Genomic DNA, 20269 nt, shown 5'->3' on the forward strand with positions numbered 1-20269 from the left:
TTTTGGCACTGAGCAACCCCCAGGCTTCCGCCGCTCACGTCCCGTGGATGCTGCTGTCGGGGGTGGGGGCTTGGGGGTGGAAAAAGGGGAGAGCTCACACTCAGAAAACGGCCTGTGGATCCATCCGACCGCCCCCCGATTATCGACGGGTTTTTAACGGGAGAAATTGTACCGCCAGTTGGCCGCTTTTTTCGCTTTTCGAAGGCCGATTCGGGTTTCCGTTTTGACTGGGGAAACGTTTCCGACCCCAGAAACGTCCGCACTTTCACGGATCGATGTCGTGAAATTTAAGGCCTTCAATTAATTCCCCCTGCTCCACTGGAAATTGACTCTTTCGAGAATTTTCCGAAGAACCGGCGATCCACGGTGTCTTTTTAATGGTAACGAAACTGGAAACAAGTAAATCATTCCTGATTTTCACATACTTTTATATGAATATATTTGTTATTTACTATCATGTTTTTACATTTTTCCATACTTTTGTGTCCTACAGTTCAACTAAAAAACGGCTTTTTTAAGTTATTGTTTTTAATTGGTTTGTTTATATAGTCATACAAGAGGACGACCAGATTGGTATGTCACGGATTGGGACCAAACCTTTTTTGCTGATTCTACACTCCAAAATATCGGACCAGTATGCGCCACTTCTTGGTTTTGCAAAAAAATTTTTTTTTGAAAGTTGAAATTTTCCGTTTTTAAATATTTTTATTTCGCCGTTCTTACTTATATCAACTATGTGAATATATCATTGTACAGAATTTTTTATGTAGATTACAATAAAAATATAATACAAGCTATCAAAGTTTATCAATAACCAAAACATTTCTATAAACCAATTTTTTTCTAGTAAACTAGTTCATAAATTTTTTTGTGAAACTATTATGAAATATAATTTTATTTCCATTTAAAATTATAATTATGAACTATTATGAAATATAATTTTTTGTTTGAATTACCGGTAAAGTAAAAAAAAATTAAATGTATCGATCTTTTGTCCCCTAAATTTTTTCCGATTTTTGAGAAGTCGTTATCGGAATATCTGATCGAAACGGCTATAATTCAAAAACGGCTAAAAGGATTTTAACCTCAAACACACCATTTGAAAGAAGATAACGTAGCTTTTTAAGGACGTATGTAACATTAAAATATATAAAATATTTCTTAAAGAAAATACACAAAAGAACAAAATTATTTGTCAGAAATAAACCTCATTTTTTTAAATGGAAATAATAGTCCGATTTTAATGTTTGATAATCAATAAAATCAACTTGGCAATTTTTTGAAAATGAATTATGAATCATTAAAATCAGTCTCCTAGGTATTAAGAAAAATGATGTAGATCTTGCACTAAAAGTGCCAGTCACGCAGAAGGTGGTCTAAATTATCAGTCAAAAAAAGTAATTTACACCGATTTCCGCGAAAGTCGGTATCTAGGGGTTTTATAAAGCTAGAATCACGATAATGAGGTCAAATCCAAGTGTTGACTATTTTCTGACCTACTTTGTTCACAGAATGTTATTATAAAATATGCAAAAAAACAGTATTTTGTTTGATTTTCTTTCTATAAATCATACCAAATTAGAATATTCTGCTTACATATTTAAATAACCTACAATAATAATAAAAAATAAACCTCTTTGCCTCTTCCCTCACGTTGAGTGCCAGCATCGGCTGGTTTCTCTTGGTATATTTTCTTCCGGTTGCTGCGCTGGCATTAGCGTTAGTGCTTTCATTGTAAAATTTAAAAAAAAACTATTGCGAGCACATTTGTATAATGTACTAGTAAGTTACAAATGAAATAATTATAAATATATTAAAAAAATGGGCCAACAGTTCTGCAAGACACAGACGTTGTACGGGTTTAGCCTATTCTAAAGTCGTTATGTGAACTTCATGAATATCCAATATTTATTAAATAAACACTTCTTTTCATTTAATGTTACTTAATTTTCTGTTTTTAAATCATTTACAAATTTATCTTTAAAACCCAACTTAAAATGTATGTTTATTTGTATTAATTACCTTATTTGTATTAATTAAAAACATACATGGATATTTTTATTTTATTTATTTAAAATTACCTGCAGCTGTTTTCTTTTTTATTTGTATGTTTCGATGTCTCACCAAGGGTACTACTCTTCAGCTCAAAAGCCTCATGAATGAATGCTACTGAGTGATGACTGATTTATTAAGCTCAAATCTGTGCACGCATATACGTACATAAACGCATGACAGAGTTGAGCCTATCACTTCTCACAGCTGTCACGATCCTGGGTGAACCGCGAGTCAAGCAGGAAATCAAAACACCTACCAACCGGAACTTCTATGACACAGAATATTCTAATTAGTATGATTTAAACAGATAAATCAACAAAATACTACTTTTTTTACATATTTATGGAAGCTGGAGGATCTCTTCATAAAAAAAGGTGTATATAAGAAAAGAAAAAAAATTAAATAAAAAGCAAATCCTTATAATTAGAAAAATAACAGAAAAACTATATACATTAATTATCAAACAATAAAAACAAAATAAGATTTTACTCACAATTTACGCTCATCTGAGATACAAAGTGTTTTTTTTTGTTTTTTTAAAGCCCATTTGTAAGTATGTCGGGTTCGAATGCAGGGCCGCTGGATTCGAACTCGGGACCTTCACCTTACAGTGATGAGCGCCGTGTCAACGCCTAAACCGTTGCGGCCAAGGACGCCCCCTAAAGTATTAATTTTTAAATTTAGGAGAAACAAGAAAGTAATTGCCAGTTCACGAGGTCGACCAAAAAGAGAAGAGAGGAAATCTTTTTTTTTCTCCCGAGAGGTTTCAAAAAACTATCCATCTTTTTGAGGCGCCCTTTTTCAGGCTGGCGCACCTTTCAAAAACTCTCAAATATATACTATACATGTTGTAAATACTCTCCCCGTTACAAAAAAAAAATCATTTACTATCTAATGATTATTGCTATATACATTGATTACCTTGCCATGTTGGAGGAACACCACAATTAATTAATAAAGCAAAAATAGATAGCTTGAGCTTTTAGACAGTTTAATCAAGAGTTGGCCTGAATTGCAGGGAACAGAAAAATCGGATGAATTTATCAAAACCATGTCCACTGTGGTTGACAAAAAACTGCCCATCTTTTTCTGGCGCCCTCTTTCAGGCTGGCGCACCTTTCAAAAAAAACTCTCCAATGTACACTATGTTATATATTTTAATAACATTCTGTGAGCAGAATAGATCAGAAAATGGTCAAAACTTGGATTTTGTCCTCATTTTCGTGATTCTAGCGTTACCCTTAGATACCGACTTTCGCGGAAATCCGTGTAAATTACTTTTTGGACTGATAATTTCGACCACCTTCTACGTGACTGGCACTCCTAATGAGATCTACAACATTTTTCTTAATACCTAGGAGACCGATTTTAATGGTTGATAAATCGTTTTAAAGAAATGGTCATGTGAATTTTATTGGTTATCAAACATTAAAATCGCACTCATATTTCCATTTAAAATACGAGGTTTATTTCTGACAAAAATATTTTCTTATTTAAGTATTTTCTTATAGATGTCCTTTATATATTTTAATGTTATATACGTCATTAAAAAGCTACGTTATCTTTTTTTAAATGTTCTGTTTGAGTTTAAAATCCTTTGAATTATAGCCGTTTCAATCAGATATTCTGAGAACTACTCAAAAATCGGAAAAAAATTTAGGAATAAAAAAATCGATAAATTTAAATTCAAACAAAAATTTAAGAAACGAAATTTCACATTGGTTTGACGAAAAAAATTATGATCTATTTTACTTGAAAAATACTTGGTATTTAGAAAAATTTTGTTATTGATAAATTAATCCATTTAAGTTTAGTGGTCTAATTGACCATATTAATTATTTCAACTAACTATTATTTTTATTGTTATTAATAAACTGATAGCTTGTAGTATATTTTTATTGCAATCTACATAAAAAATGCTATAAAATGATCTATTCACAAAGTTGATATGAATAAGTCGAACGGCGAAATGAAAATATTTTTTAAAAAACCGGAAAGTTTAAACTTTCAAAAAAATATTTGACGAAATCAGGGCCTATTCACAAGAAGGGCGGATCCGTGTCCGATATTTTGGAATGTAGAATCATAAAAAAAAAGTTTGGTATAAATCCGCAACACACCAACACAAACTCTTGTCAGTTGTTTGTCTCAACGCTCCCATTTTATCTTGTTTCTTCTATAATAACGACATTTAACTTCTTTTTGTTATATTAAATTTCTACTCTTTGCTGATGATCTTAAACTATTTAAGGCCATTAAATCAAGATCATAATTCAGGGCAACCTTAATTCTGTTCACACATGGACCTCTTTCAATAATCTTTCGCTTAATATTTCTAAATGTTCTCACATTTCCTTTTCTAGAATTAACAGATAATTGACTTAACCTTCATCACTCTATTAATAATGAAAGTTTTACTAAAGTTGATATAATTATCCTTCAGTCCTATAATCAATTGTCCTTCAGATATATATCTAATATTTGAACTAAAATCACTAGGGTTTTTAAGTCTCTATTGTAAATCTTTTAAAAATCTAGAAATATTGAAACCTTTACCTTTTTTTGTTCGATTAATACTTGAATTTTATTCTATTGTCTGGTCTCCCCACTACTCCTCTCAAATCAACAGGTTTAACTTCGCTTTCTTATGTAAAGTTTTGAAATGAATGTCTTTCTATCATAATTTTGATTGTAACTATGATCTTATAATGTCTATTCTGAACATTGATACTCTACACTCTAGAGGCAAGAAGAACTACGTTTGATTTTGTTTTCTCTACAAATTATTAAATAACTTGATCTCAAGTCCTGAACTTACTTTCCTATATAAGGTTCAATTTCCCTAAATAAAAAACTCGTATTTTATCATTATTCAATGTCCTTGACTGCTCCGTTAACTACCAGTTCCACTCTCCCACTAATAGAATTCAGCGAACAGGACATATACTGTGTAGATTTATTTAATGATAGCCTTACATTAATAATTAATTAGTTAAATTAAAATGTTTAAAATATTTTTAAAAAGTTGTGTAATATTGTAAATTAATTTTCTCCCTTTATACGTTTTATGTAATATTATGTTCGTGTATATATTTTGTTTCCGATATTTTAATTATTTTATATAGGTTTTTGTAAATTAGGTTAACAGCCTGTATATGTAAATAAATATATGTTAGACAATGTAAGAAGCTCAAAGTAATGAATAGATTTTCGTTAAAATAAATATCGGGAGATAAAATTTTTGCGTGTAGATGTAGTGTGAAGACAGTAAACGAAAGAGACCAACAGAAACCAAGAGAAAAATAGGTTAACGACTAAAACTCTATGTAACGACTGTTACTGACTAACTATATGAAAGACTCCATACGACCATGCTCGTCGTGACAAATGGAAACGCACAAATAATTTCAACGAAGAAAATGTTTAAAATGAAATAATACCAAAGCTTATTTTCAACTGCGTATAATTAACAACTGAACGAGTCAAGGTGGAATGATGCTCTTCCTTCTTGAACTCCGATTCTCGACATGGTGTCAATTCAATTCTTCAATTTGAAGAATCTTGAATTAACATTCTAAAAAAAGAAGAAAGCTCCAACCGCCTATTCTTCTTTGTCGTCCTCGTCGTCGTCATAGTCATCGAAATCATATTCTAAGTTGAATTCGTCCTCGTTCGTTTCTTCGACGACGACATCGTCGTCATCGTCATCATCTAAATCGTAGTCATACCAACCGGGTTTCAAAGTTCGAAAGACCGACACCGTGCGAGAACGCCTCTTGTTTTTACTCTTGTTGGTAGTATCTTTGCCAATGTACGCATTGTCAAAGCTGTCATAAAACGAGTCTCGTTCAGAGCTTCCGCTCGAGAACGTACTGGAAGAAAGTGTTCGAGCGTCCTCATCCACCCCGAGGTGAGTACCGCACGGCTGTGACTTTAAGCGGAAGATGGGGCACTTCTTCCCGTGCACCGAGCATCTTTTGTTCAATTGGATGTGAGCCGAGTAAGGAAACGGGATGGTCTCGTGGGCTGCGGCAGTGTTGGTTACGAACCGGAAATCTTTCAGCATCTGTTTCTTCATATCGACGAGTTTCCTGATGGTGTCGTCGGACATTTGGACGGTCGAGCCGAGGTTGATTGTCGACGAGAGGGCCAGCTTCCCTTTGAGGAGAGCTTTCACCTGTGACTGCGTTATATTGTCGTTCACGTAAGGGATGAGCTCTTCGTCCGAACCCTCCAAGAAGTACCTGACGAGGCAGTCCGACCCTTGGTCCACGAATCGGTTGATCTCAAAGACGAAATACACGGAGAAAGTGGACTGGACCACTGGGTAAGAAATCCGTGCCGCGCCGTAGCATATCTCGAAGACTTGGAAGGAAAGGTGTCTTTACATGAAAAATTAGAATCAAATGTAAATAAATAAGTCCATGACTTGGTTTTCCCTAGCAACATTTGATGGGTTAATAGTTCATGTCACAAGCCAACAGATGCCGGCGAAATCTCCATTCTGACAAAAAATGGACATCATTTTTGCATTGTTCCCTTAGTTTCGTATAATTCAAAGATACCTACCAACAGAGTATTTTAAACCGCTCAAAAATGAATAGGGATATTTGTAATTTATTCTTATTCTACTAATTTTAATTAAATTTAACCGATATATTCTTGTTTGTTGGATGAAACCAAATAGAAAATACAAACCTAGTCTTCATGTCGAGAGACGTGGTTGTAGAAATCCTTCAACCTGATGATGAGCTAAACGGCTCGAAATCCGGATCGTTGCAAAACAATTTACGTGAGTAGGAATTACAAGATGTTTTGGAAAGGCCTTTATCAATACAAAACGATTCTTAATCATTTGTGGGATGTTGGCCTCACATCCTATGCCCCTTCGTGACGACCTGCAGCAACATCCCTCCACCAGCAACTCAGGAGAATATGTTGCAACGAGCACCTAGAAGATAATACCAATTGGAATGCTGTTATGTTTACTGATGAATCGCGTTTCTGTTTGTATATTTGATAGCAGGCGCCGAAGAATCTACCGAGAACTGGGGATGGGTACTATGCCTGGCTTGGATTTACACTGGAGGACGAACTGGACTATATATTGTGGAAGGCAACCTCTTGAGCACATGTGGGATGCCTCGCAGAGAAGGCTTTTCGATCACCATCCGCAGACGGTTGACCTGCAACAACTGAGTGCAGCATTGCAACGTCTATGGAATGAAATTAGTTACCACTAACAGTTCACCTAACAGGTGCACAGAGGTTTTAGCTAACAGAGGACATTATACACGGTATTAATTGTTCAAAAAATTATTGTGTCCAATAAACAAAATTATGGAATTAAACCTTTTTATTTTGCTATTTTTCAGAATCCCTTAATAAAATTTTCCTTGTAAAAACAATAATTTCTAATAAATTTTAATGCAATTGATTTATTTTTATTTATTTATTTTTTTTAAATTATTTTATTTAACTCTTGTGTACATTGTTTTGCTAATAAATACTGATATACAGCACACTCAAAAAGCGTGATTAACATGGCATTTGAGGGTGAAAATGCAATTTATAATAAAAATAAAATAAAAATGCTAGGTAAAGTAAATACTACAAAATTGGCAATATACCTATTCATTTGTGAGCAGTTTATTACGAAATGTACACTGTTTTGTAAAACTTCTTAATAATAAAACGTGAGACAGAATACAAAGTAAATACAAATGCTGTGATTGCCGGATTTTAGGATTGAGGTGGAAGTTTTTATAAAAGAGTATAAATTTATGAAAATTATTGTACATAATAAATTACTACATCACCTTCTAGTTTAAATAAACTTATTTTTCTTAAAAACGATACAAACAGATAAAAACTCAGGTGAAGTTGGTTTTGGTCTCTACTGACCGATATACATACAGTTACAGAAACTACAAATTCACCTTGCAGACAACGTTTATGTTTAATTGTTACCTTCTGTTTGCTATTTTTGAAAGCAAAATACCTCATCTAGTTTGACATGTAATTTACTTGTGATGAAGATTGTGATTTATTCTTGAGGTCTGCGGTTGATGAACCTTTAGGTTGGTCGTTGGCGATCAACCTCGTCCGGCTATTCTCGGTATATTCGTTTATTAGACGCATTTCGCCATCTTCAGTGGTTGTTGTTATTCACTTACGTCATTCGTGTCCTTTTATAAGTGTTTACTGACAATCACCTTTCCATTGAGGATAGACACATCAGGTTAATCGGAAACATTCAAACTACGTAACTAATGCTCCCGTCTGTCCTCAAGCCATTAACACGACGTATCAAACAGAACATAAAATTCTGGCTAAGACCACACGGGCAGAGCACACACCACCGTATATAAAATCACACAGACCGAACACTGAAGATGACGAAATGCGAAACGCTTCTGGTAATAAACTAGAAGATAGGCGGATCAAGGGTGAGAGCAAAAGACCAACTAATGTGCAGGTAGTTGAATTTTATATTATTCACTTCTGCACTATAACACAGCTCTTCGATTTCTTAAATGTGCATTTTACTGTTGCAGTAGGGTGTTGCGGGTGGTTAGATTTAAATTGAACATACTTGGAAACAATAATTTCTTTCAGGTGCCTCGTCGAGTGCGGCCAGTTACTAAGCCAGGGGTACGTGTACTTCATGAAAGCGTCGATTTTTGGTAAAGCGGCGAATATGTTGAATTCGGCCACCGTCGGCCAGCTGTCGTCATGAAGCAGCAGAGTGGATTGGCACGATTTGAATCTGATTTCCTCGTTGAAGCACATTTCTGCGAATGCCATAGTCTTGTTGACCACGTTCGACGCTGCCTGGTGTGCATCGCGGCACGTTTTGACGTCGTTGTACCCTTCCAAAAAGCTGTACTTGCCCATTAGTTTACTTTGAGGAGGAATCGAGACCATCTTCAATAAATTTTCAATGATAATTTTTTTTTAAGGCAACTATATCAATAATAATCTTTTACGATAACTATGTTTACTAGTTATAAGCAAAAACTTTACTGAAAAATCATTAATTATAATATTTAAATAGTGCAAGCATATGTTTTATTTTGTAAAGTATTGTCCAAGTTTTCAAATCAATATGGCTGTTAAAATAATGATAAAATCAACTTAATTGGGAAATTGTATAGCGTAATAAGATTAGGTCACCAATAAATAACGCAGTAGCATCCAGCAACAGTATGAAGACATCTGAACAGTATGAAGACTATCCAGACAGTCCAATATCCAACCCGCTCTCTATCGCCTCTTTCACCAACCTGAAATTCTTGATACGCCATCTCCCCAAACTTCCTTGCTCTTTTTTCCCTAAATCAATCTTTTGAAACAAACGAAAAAATTGTGAGAAAGATTCATAATTACATTCCTTGTAAAGAAGAACTATTTTTCTTAATTAACAAGTCAGCTATTTACTGTCCTGTTGATGTGGTTTAGTCACATAGCAATATCAGTACAATAAGATAGGGCAAATAACGACAACTTTAATATTATTTGACAAACTACCATATATTTTGATAAAACAGATTGTAATAAACATAACAGAAAAACTTTGCTTATACATAAGCTCAAATAAACAATGTAAATATAATTGTTTACAAAATTTATAATAAACTAAAGAAAAAAGTAAATTATACAGATTACACAGATAAAGTTACAAGGCAATCTCTCAAAATTATTACTTAAGCTAAAACTACCAATTAACTAAAGAGAGATTTACAAATTAAATTGTTACTACAATCTAGTACAAAAAGAATGATGAAAATAATGATGGAAGTTCTTACGGTAATGTAAACAGATAAAAAAAAATATCACGGTAGATGATAGTTTTACTTATAAAGGTTTACTCCGATGTAAAAGAGAATGGTGTCGTTGATGGCAATGTCGACAGGAGTTTTTGGAGAAACAATTTTTGCTAGAATGTCCAGCTGAAAGACAATTCAAGCATCGCTTCAAGTACTTTGCTTTTTTGAATCGCTGAAGGGGTTCCATGTCAAGGAAGGTGGGACAATCCATAAGTCTATGTTCATGTCTGCATATTGGACAACATTTAAATTCCCTTGAATTATTCAGAGAATTTTTTCCTTCCACGTCAGATGTTGAATGTTTGCCAAACATTAGATCGTTCATTTGTAGTCGCATCAAATGTCGATGTACAAAGTTTGAAAGGTCGGTGATGTTTGGCAATGCTTCTGTACTGTCAAACTCAGTCTCAAAACATAAACGAAGAGAGGGTTCCATTAGCTGCAGCGCAAATGTACACAAAATGAAAGATACAGGATCGTCCAATTTCAGATTAATGAAATTGTGGACATTTGGTAGAAAAACTGAAGAAAATTCTTCCAGTGATGTCAGCGTTTCATTCATTGGTTTATGTTTAAATATTTTCATCAAGATATTGTTGCCTTGAATACGCTTGTTGTCATAACGTTTAACTAAAGTTTCCCAAGCTAGAGAATATCCTGCTGCTGTTATCCCTATATAAGATATAAATTCGGCAGCTTCGCCCTTCAAAACCGATGTCAAATAAAGGAATTTACGTACAGGATCCAATTCAGGATTCGTATGAATTAGCGTTTCAAAAGTGTCTTTAAAATAGGGCCAAATTGCCATATCCCCGTCAAAATGTGGGAACTCCAACTTGGGCAATATGCTTGAAGAAATTCCAGAATTATTCGATCTACTTGACTTTATACTGTGTTTGGCTTCATCTGTCCGACAAGGTATGTTCAGTGCTAAAGTATCGTAATACATATTTCGGTATTTTTCAACCATATCCGTATAATCATCAAGGCCACGAGAAAGTTTGCCAGCCAACAGTTTTGCTTCTGAAACTCGTGATTCAAATTTATCGAATATATCATCCAAACGTGAAAGACGGGTCTTGAAGATAGGTACCAACAACATGTCCGTAGAAGCCGAAATTCCTAGTGTATTAGCTGACATAATATCCGATGCTAGGTCTTGTATTTCCGTGTCTAGCTCGAGCAGTCGGATGGTCGTTTCTTCGTCCTCAGGCATGGCGCTATGAAACTAGAAGACTTCGCAGGGCAACAAACAAGTACGATAAAACAATTAATAATAGTTTGAAAGGTCAATAGCAGACCAGAAGGAACAATTAAATAGTCAGATTTGTTTTCCAATTGAAAATTAAACTACTTACTCTGTCAATATGATTCAGACACAGCAATGTCAGCAAATAACATAAATGTTATGTGAGATAAAACAATGTACATAAAAACTCTGTTTTGTATAAACTCAAATAAACAATGTAAAATCAATGTTGTTAACAAAAGTGATTAATTATAAACTAAAGAAAGAAAGGTTAAAAAGCTCTTACAAATAGTATTAGTGAAAATTAATAATTAATTACACAACAAATGAAAATATCGCTTATAAAGTAAATGTATGTACATATTATGAAAATACTTACAAACTAAAAGGAGATCGTACAAAATAAAGGGGAACAATTATGAAAATAACGGCGAAATGAAATCAAAGTTTTATCATTACGAAAACAAACAGTTTGGTTCAAACTTTGAAAGAGAAACCTAAGAAACAATCAAGTGATATGACAATTTTAACTACTAAAACTAGTAAGTTGGTGGTCTTAAGGCAGAAATACGTTTGTCTTAACACGTTAATACTTAATTGGTTAAAAAGCAAGAAATTACCTCGTTGAAAGAGGGTTAAAATGTTTACATAATACAAAGTCCAAATTCCAAGTCCAGTCGAGTAATTCTTCTTCCGCTGTCGTCTGTACCGCCTTTTTCCACGATTTCCGCCACTCTTTAAATCCACATTCCACCCTCTTCCACAAAAAAGCTCCATCGGAAAACAACATAATATGAAATCATATTATGAAATACTAGCTTTTACCCGTGACTTCGTCCATGCGGGACTCTGTTTTAATGTACCTTTCTAATGTACCTACTACCTAGTATGGCTTTATGATATAATGCCTTGTACTCAAATTCTGAGACTTAAGTCACTTCACACTACACTCGGTAAAAAATTGTCCATTTGATCCCCTTAGGGATGGAATTTCAAGAAATCCTTTCTTAGAGGCTATTCACGTTCCACAGGAATGAACTGTCAAAATTTCAGCCCTTTCGATCCAGCGGTTTGGTCTATGCGTTGTCTGTCAGTTGGTCAAGTCGAACTCACGACGAATATAGTTTTATATATATAGATAAACATGAAGTTTTAAACTTTCTCTGTTGTCTTTTTTCTGATTCTGTTTGACTATACAGTGTGCGCACATTGTCTTACAGTCCTTGCCATTGTAGGCAGCTAATTACAAACAAATAGAGAACAAAAAGTTGAAATGAATGATGTCATTAAGTTGTATAAAGAATTGTTGGGTATTTCAAGAAATAGTTTTAGGCCCAATGTTTATTTATTTAATTTTAGGGCCGGCAAACTACATTGGTCATCGCCAGCCCTCTCTTCCTTAGCTTTCCATTTCTTCTCTTATCTTTCTCGCATTTTAATCCTACTAATTTCTTTTTCTGTTTTTTCCAGCTAAGTTACAATATTGTATGGTGCAATCGTAACTAACTCTCTTTTTTCTTTGTCCTATTGCTAGTCCCTCTGTATCTCAGGGCCTCATTAATTATGGATAAAATAACATAAATAACCAACACAAATACACAGAAACAAGAAAAAACATGATAGTCTGGTTAGCATTTATACTACCCATATTCCTCAGGGTAATTGGGGATATGCCCTTCCATTCACGCTAAAAGCCCATCCCATATCTCAACATATGAAATATAAATATGAAGTTTTGAACTTTCTCTGTTTGATCGATTGACTGATTTCTGATTCTGTTTCTGTTTGACTATACAGCGTGCTCACATTGTCAGTAGTCGCCTTCATAGGCAGCTAATTCCAAACAAATAGAGAACAAAAAGTTGAAATAAATGATGTCATTAAGTTGCATAAAGAATTATGGGGTACTCCAAGGAACAGTTTTAGGCCCATTGTTGTTTCTGATTTATATTAATAACATATTTTCTATAAATGTTACAATAAAATAACTTATTTTGCACGTGACACATTTATTTATTAAAAAGTACGAATAGGGCTTTAAATCCCCCTTATACGTACATATTTTAGAAATAAATTTAACTTTATAGCCAGTAAAATAATAATACTAATAATAATATTTTTTAAATTTAATTTTCTTATTAAAACTGGTCTTGTCAGTCCGACCATTAATTTTACAAGGATATATAGAATAAACATATCATAAATGTTTGCATTCTAATAAAGCCATTAGTCAATAAGATTTACACTTTACAAATCACAAAAAATTTTTTTACTACACAAGTTCAAATGGCTTGGTTCTTTCTAAACTTCTGATGGTGTTTCAATTATGTAGGAGTTTGGTTGCTTCCACATTTTCGTGCTGTCTGAAGCAAGCCTGCTGTTTGGCAATCTTTGTACTTTTACTATGATCTCAGGGATCTTAAGATCAATATGTAAGTCTTTATTCCTTACATACCAAGGTGTATTGACCATTTTACATAAGATTTCATTGTTTGTATAATTCGATATTGCTGTGTTTGGTGCAACCTCATTGTTGAATACTTAAGAATTGAATACTTGAAGCTTTAGGACTTGTTTGTATAATAATATTTTATTTTGTTTAGTAAGGTCTGTACCTACAGAAGTTGTAAATATAGTAGTCTATACCTTAAAACTATTTCTGTCCTTTTTTTGGTCATATGCTCTTTCCATCTCAGCTTGGCATCTGTCATTCCTAGATATTTAGCCGGATCACTAGGTACAATAGTTCCATCTATTTTAAAAATTTGTAAGTACTGATTTATGCTGATTGAGCTTGATTCTCCGTTTTTTTTTGTCCATTTGTTTATCATATTATCAGCCTTTTGAAGAATTTTCGTTGAATGGCTGATGGTCAGTCCTTCCGGGAAAATCGCTGGTGTACAACAAGTAAAGTAGTGGACCTAATCTGCTACCTTGTTGCACTCCTGCATTTATTTTTTTAATTCTGAATATTGGTCTTCTTGTTTGACTCTAAAATGTCTGTCAGTTAGGTAGAAACTGATATCTACATACTGCTTTGGTAGCATTCCCTTTTAATTTACTGAATAATAATAATAAAATATAAAAAAAACAATAATTTATCATTAAAATATAATACTTTTATAATAGAATGATGAAACCACATTATGAAAGAAAAACAGAAAGAGAAAAAAGGTAAGAGGAAATGGGAAAAAGAAAAAGAAGAGGGAAGAAAAGGAGATGATGGCAATTGTTGGAGTCAGATGCCCTAAACATTCGGCCATTGTGGGATATTAATATAATGGATAATACATTATTATTAATATAAGTACTATTAAAATTAATAAAGATGTTAATAGTATGATATTAAATATTGATAAATGCTGTTTTGTCCACTTCCACAGGAAGACAATTCCTACGGTGTAAGATTTTTCTTGATTTTAATTTGCTCTTAGAGTCAATTGTAAATTTCTTTGAATCATAATAAACTAAAAACAGATATCAGTAATTTTAGTTTGATAAAAACTTTGTAGTGTATAACTCATTCCCTGTGTTATCAAAAATACATTAACAGAATATAATGTACGTTGCATTTTTTTTTAATTTTTTTAGTTTTCCAGCCATTATTAATAAATAAAAATACACAACACATAAATTATATTTTAGATAATTAAACCAGCTAAAAAAATAAATAAAAAGTTTATTAACTGAATAGAAAGAATAAGTTCCTCAAATATGGGGTATTCAAAACTTGGGTTACAACTGGAGGGTGTTTTCTACAAGAAATTTCGGTTGGTAACAAATAGAAGAATAGCCTCTGATATTGTAGTGTTATTTAAACTTTTTAACCAGTTCATTTATTGCTCAGATCATTAGAAAAAAATCAATATAAATGTATCTGAAATACCAATTTATTTTGTGTACCAATGTGTCAAACCTACTAATGCGTAGGGAAGCAAATGTAAAAACAGATTTACTTTAATATTCCTTTAGCACGTCTATGTCATAAATATTATATCAAATTTGATTGATATAATGCTTTATAAAAATTTGCTAGTTTTATTGAAATGAAAAAATTGGCTGATTTGTTAATTAGAAAACAGAAGGAGTATTGGTTCATACCATAACTATCTAAAAACATGTGATACGAATTTCCAATGTTTCTATTCTAAATGTAAAATTGATGGCTTAAAAATTGAGTTTTAATTAATTTGATTGCTAAAACAAAAAACCACTATACTACGTGTACAGGCCATAAGTTTGCAATTAACATCTATTATCAAAATTATCAAATTGTATTTAAAAGTGGAGGCTGAACATTAGAAAGTTTGTTCAATTTATATACGAAAAATGGAAGATATGAGGAAGAATATTCTAAGTTTCAAACCAGGAAGATCAGTTTGTAAGTAGACAAAATGCTTGAAATGTAGAAACATTATTATAGATTTGCCTGTGTTAATATATTATTATTATTATTATTCAAGTTCAATCACCGAGCCGGAACAGAAATGATGCTCTACAAGAGTTGCTACTTACAATGCAAAGCTCTGAGGCGACTGATATGAACATGCTGAAAGATTTACAATGCTCAGTCGAATATGTATGAAATTAATACAAACCAGTGTTGCAAAAATAAATTGAATTAATATTTAGCAGAGAAAAGAACACAACCAGTTTAGCAAACAGTTGGCCGAACTTGGCAATCTTCATGAAGGGATTAAATTGAAGATGGCAAAACTTCAAAAATGCCTCGTAGTTCAGGCTGTGGAATCGGTCATCTACGAAAAGCTCAATGCATTTCATATGGCAATCGCCGAAGTGAATAATTGGGTAGGCATAATTTTGGACGAATGATTTTACCACAAAATTTGGTTCAGAAGTTCTGTGAAAAAATTTACTTAGGACATCATTACAACTTTGTCAATAGATTGACACAATAAGATCAGTGAATTTGTCTGTAAAAGACAATTATATAAGATTAAAAATTAATTGTTAGTACATTGACTTGGTTAATATTTTTCAGTTTTTTTTTCTAAACTAAAATTGTTAAAATCAACATAAATGTTTTGGACATCCACAAAGACCTTCAAGATAATGAAGTTCAAAATGTTCACCCGTTTTATATTAAGCAAGCAGTTTAAATAAATATCAAATTCCAGCAAGAAGATATCAGGTGTCATACTTCTGTAAGACGGATTCTCCCTTGGGCCAGGGACTCGATGATGCGGTTACATTTTCTTTCTAAATTCTTGGACGATGCACGGAATGAAAAAGGTGGCGCTATTCTCAATCCAATCCTTGTCTATCTTCCTCATGGTAACAATAAAATCCACGAGTTGTTCCTCGAACTATTCAACAAGGTAGGAAATCAGAACCACAACTGGAACGTAAAATTATTTTCAATTTCCATCTTGTAGGCTGCAATCCCAATGATACAAATGATATGGCACTGGGTGGTCAGGGGAGCCTTAAATGACCCTTACGACGAGTTTTTTGTTCAGTACAATTCAGACTGCACTATGGACGAATGGCATGAACAATTTGTTTTAAGGTAAATTTTATTGTTCTATGATGTAATCAAATCATCTTCACATCAAAATTGTTTTTAAATCAAAAGTCCGATTATTGTTTATTTATTAAATATTATTAAATAAAAATGAATATCCATATTGATTAAATCAAGGAATCTAGGAATATTAGTTATATGAAATTGCTGGATCCTAATTCCATCATCCAGAAATATAAATTATAAGTTCAATCATTATGTAATTTCATTAATTATTAAACAATTTTATTACTTTTGTCATGAATTTCAATTATTGGACACACAAAACTGGCTAATGTTTTAAAGAGTGTATATTTTATACAGAAAAGACTTCCTTCCTAGTGTAATCAATAGCTCACTTGGAAAACTAATAACAGCTACAGGGAAAGTTATGAACTTCTTAAACAAATACTACCCCGAAAAATGCTCTGAAATAATCGAGAAAAGAAAGAACTTATACGACTTTCAAGGTAGATTCTAAAGATGAAAAAGTGATTGTTACAATAAATGTGAAATTCTTTTTAGAGTTCAGTTTTCCCCTCTTGGTGAATAAAGAAGATGAGTTTCAGCATTACATAAAAGATATTTACACTGAAAACTCATCAATTTTTCTAAAAATGTTGGAAGAAAAATATATGCTAAGTTCTTTCTTCAAGAACATCCATGATTTTTTCTTCCTCAGTCAGGGGCACTTTGCAAGGCACTTCATGATAAGCATGTAGTAAGAGTATGTGTTTAATGTAAAAAACAAAGCAAATTCCATTACAAATAATTTATTGATTTTTCTTTAAGCTCTGAATACAGCAAATCGGTGAATGACGTGTCCCTCAATCATCTCAATTCGCTGCTGGCTTCCGCGATCGGTGAGATGATGACCATGAAATCCAGTGACAGGATATTCAACGAAGTCATCGTCCATTTAAACACCCCCACTGAGAAGGACACTGTCGCCGACGTTTTCACTCTCAAGTATCAAATGTCACCTCCATTGAACCAAGTTGGTAAAAATAATGTACCGACGTTCCTCTATAATCAGTACATTTTCCCCCCCAGATGTTTGAAACGTTCGAGATATCCTACAGAAAGATTTTTAGGTTTTTATGGAGCAAAAACCATGTTTCTTACTTACTGAGTAATTGTTGGAGGTCACTAAGGGGTTTGCTACGAACAAAAAATCTCACTGAAGGTAATTTTGCGAAACAAAAAATATTAATGCACATCATATGAGTTAGATTTATATCATATGATAAAATTAAACATAAAATTAAACTTTTGCAAACATATTCCTGTAATTTAGTAGTCAAAAATACCAAAATTTTATTTGATTTTTTTTTTAAATCTAGAGTTAGAAAAGTTATTATTAGAAAAATAAAGTAATAAAAAATATAATTGGTACAACTATTGCATATTGTTTCACAAACAACATTTATGAATCTGTGTTTTATCTAATAATTTTAAAAAAATATCATAAAACCAAAAATAGTAAACTAATTCTTAGTTTAATATAACCGAAACAAAAAATAATAGAGTAAAACTAAAAAGAAAATGTTCAAATTGTAAGTTGATCTGGTGTGCGTGCTTAGATGCACATCTTATTTGAGGATTGTTTTTTCAGATCTCTCATACAATCTGAAACGGGTGTACTTGTTCAACAACCAGCTAATGCAATTCACGTACCAACTCGACTTCTATATGATTTATGAGATAGTCGACAGATGGTGGCAAACGTTCATGTTATGCTACAAGGAGAGCAACGACATTGAAGAGGTGTTGTGCTCGCATGCAAAAATGCTCTCATCAATTTTAACAGGCACATTACAAAAGAAACACCAAGCTGTAAATTAATTTTGTAAACTGTGCAATAAATTCTATATAAGACACTTTAATTTTTGTTTTTTAAGGAGGTCAGCATCCAGCTGCGGCACATTGTAATCTTAATATCAGAAATAGAAGAATTAATAACAAATATTTACTACTTCATCAACAACCAAAATTTTTCCTTTGAAGACTCCTCTTTAATATTTTCTGCCAAAGTTGATGTTTTACTTAACACTGCTGAGGTATGCTTATACATTTGTTTATTAATATCATGGTATTTATGTTTATAATGTTAATTTTACCTTGTTTCAGACTGCTGTGAATAAATTCAGCTCTTTCCTCAAGAGTTGCAGGCACATCCATGGTTTATTGGCAGTTTACGAAAGAATTAATTTTAATGACTATTACAAACGGGACAACGATAAAACAGAAAAGCCACTCCCAAAGCCGACAAACGTGTATACAATAAAGGAAAGCACAAGTGGTTGAAAGAAATCAAAATGATAATAAATTATACAAAAATGGAATTTGTTTACTGATTAAATAAAATGTTTGTAGAAATGCTGAAGGTGTGGTGAGTATGTAGATTCACTTTTTGTAAATGATGGTTCTACTAAGATTTGTTGTTTACAATGATCTGGATTTCAAAGATTAAATGCTCAAGAGCACAACCTATAGATGGCCACTAAGCTGAGCCAGAAAGAAGAAATTGTCCTTACCTGATTAAGAATAGGTCCATATCTGGTTGACACACAGACACCTGTTCTCAGTCCAAAGCCTACACAGGTATCCCTTATGCAGAGAAAGGCTGCTCGATGTGTCCCACATAACAGAAGCCTTGGCTCCTTATAGAGAGCATGTAGGCATGCCTTTTAAGAACGGTCCTCAGGCACATTGGCGAGTTTCTGTCACATGTTCTGCTTTTTAGAGGACATGGATTTTTTATTGTATATAGATCTATTTTGTGTTTTTGTTTTGTCTAAGTGTGTGTATTTATTAGTATGTATGGTGAGGGGCCTATGGTGAAACATAGAATCACTGTCATCCCTCTAACAGTGTGTGGGTTTAAGGTCAATGGTAATATTTATGAAAATACTCCATCAACCTTAATTTAGATTTAGATTATTAATATTGTGTGCAGGTTGATGGAACAATATTAAAAATTAGAGTAAAGTAGTCCACCAACTAACCAGAATGAGTGCAATGTACAAGGATGTGAATGTATTTATTTGTGCAATTGTATTATAGATGGTAGTTTTAGGCAGAGCGGTAAGAGGTCAATACAGTAAAAAAAAGCCTCAAGCAAAAATAAAGAAAAAATCACAACAGGTAGTTTTAGGCAGAATATATTTTGCATTCGTTAAGGGCTGAAATAACCTAACTGTTGAAAGCCTCTGGAGCCTAACCTCGTTGGTTCTCATGATCTCCTGGGCATCTTGGCTTAAAGGGCGTACCAACAACCTAGTAGCACATGGGGGGTAGGTGAACTCCCCTGAGGTATAGATCCTAGGGTCAGCACATTGGGGAATGACAACCCTTTAGGGTGAAAGTCCGAATTGCCTGTTCTTTCATTTACCAGAATAACATATGTTAAAATAAGGATTGATATGACCGAGTAAGAACAACATAACTTGAAATTTATAATGAAGTTATATTAGGTCCTAAGTTGCAACATATAATGCATGAAGATGAGCCAACCACTTTATATACATATATATACAGCTGGGGCTCGCAACACAAGTGTGAATTTGAGACCCCGGTGTTCTTCCATCAAAGAAACTCATTTTTGAAGGG

General features: G+C 33.2%; 3 protein-coding genes across 5 annotated transcripts; 1 reads left to right on the plus strand and 2 right to left on the minus strand.

The window, feature by feature from the left end:
* Positions 1-5500: 5500 nt before the first annotated feature.
* LOC106661627 lies at positions 5501-9127 on the minus strand. Its single transcript, XM_014385158.2, has 2 exons — positions 8651-9127; positions 5501-6437 (listed from the first exon to the last, which is right to left on the minus strand). Exons 1-2 carry the CDS (start codon positions 8980-8982, stop codon positions 5657-5659), a joined length of 1113 nt encoding a protein of 370 aa, XP_014240644.1. The 5' UTR covers positions 8983-9127; the 3' UTR covers positions 5501-5656.
* Positions 9128-9591: 464 nt separating this feature from the next.
* On the minus strand, positions 9592-11949 carry LOC106661621. Of its 2 annotated transcripts, none has more exons than XM_014385144.2 (2): positions 11243-11502; positions 9592-11120 (listed from the first exon to the last, which is right to left on the minus strand). In XM_014385144.2, the coding sequence occupies exon 2, from the start codon at positions 11098-11100 to the stop codon at positions 9913-9915; it is 1188 nt and encodes a 395-aa protein (XP_014240630.1). In that variant the 5' UTR covers positions 11101-11120; positions 11243-11502; the 3' UTR covers positions 9592-9912. The 2 variants fall into 2 exon arrangements, with proteins under 2 accessions (XP_014240630.1, XP_014240631.1); XM_014385145.2 differs by lacking the exon at positions 11243-11502 and adding an exon at positions 11513-11949 and having other exon boundaries at positions 9593-11120.
* Positions 11950-15242: 3293 nt separating this feature from the next.
* On the plus strand, positions 15243-19002 carry LOC106661626 (gamma-tubulin complex component 3 homolog). Of its 2 annotated transcripts, none has more exons than XM_014385155.1 (12): positions 15243-15514; positions 15597-15712; positions 15766-15942; positions 16272-16472; positions 16530-16663; positions 16982-17127; positions 17183-17378; positions 17450-17654; positions 17711-17843; positions 18273-18493; positions 18559-18717; positions 18788-19002. In XM_014385155.1, the coding sequence occupies exons 1-12, from the start codon at positions 15463-15465 to the stop codon at positions 18962-18964; spliced, it is 1917 nt and encodes a 638-aa protein (XP_014240641.1). In that variant the 5' UTR covers positions 15243-15462; the 3' UTR covers positions 18965-19002. The 2 variants fall into 2 exon arrangements, with proteins under 2 accessions (XP_014240641.1, XP_014240642.1); XM_014385156.1 differs by having other exon boundaries at positions 15769-15942.
* The last annotated feature ends 1267 nt before the right edge of the window (positions 19003-20269 follow it).

Source organism: Cimex lectularius, unplaced genomic scaffold, assembly GCF_000648675.2.
Source record: "Cimex lectularius strain Harlan isolate CLEC.00 unplaced genomic scaffold, Clec_2.1 scaffold217, whole genome shotgun sequence".
Taxonomy (NCBI): Eukaryota; Metazoa; Arthropoda; class Insecta; order Hemiptera; family Cimicidae; genus Cimex; species Cimex lectularius.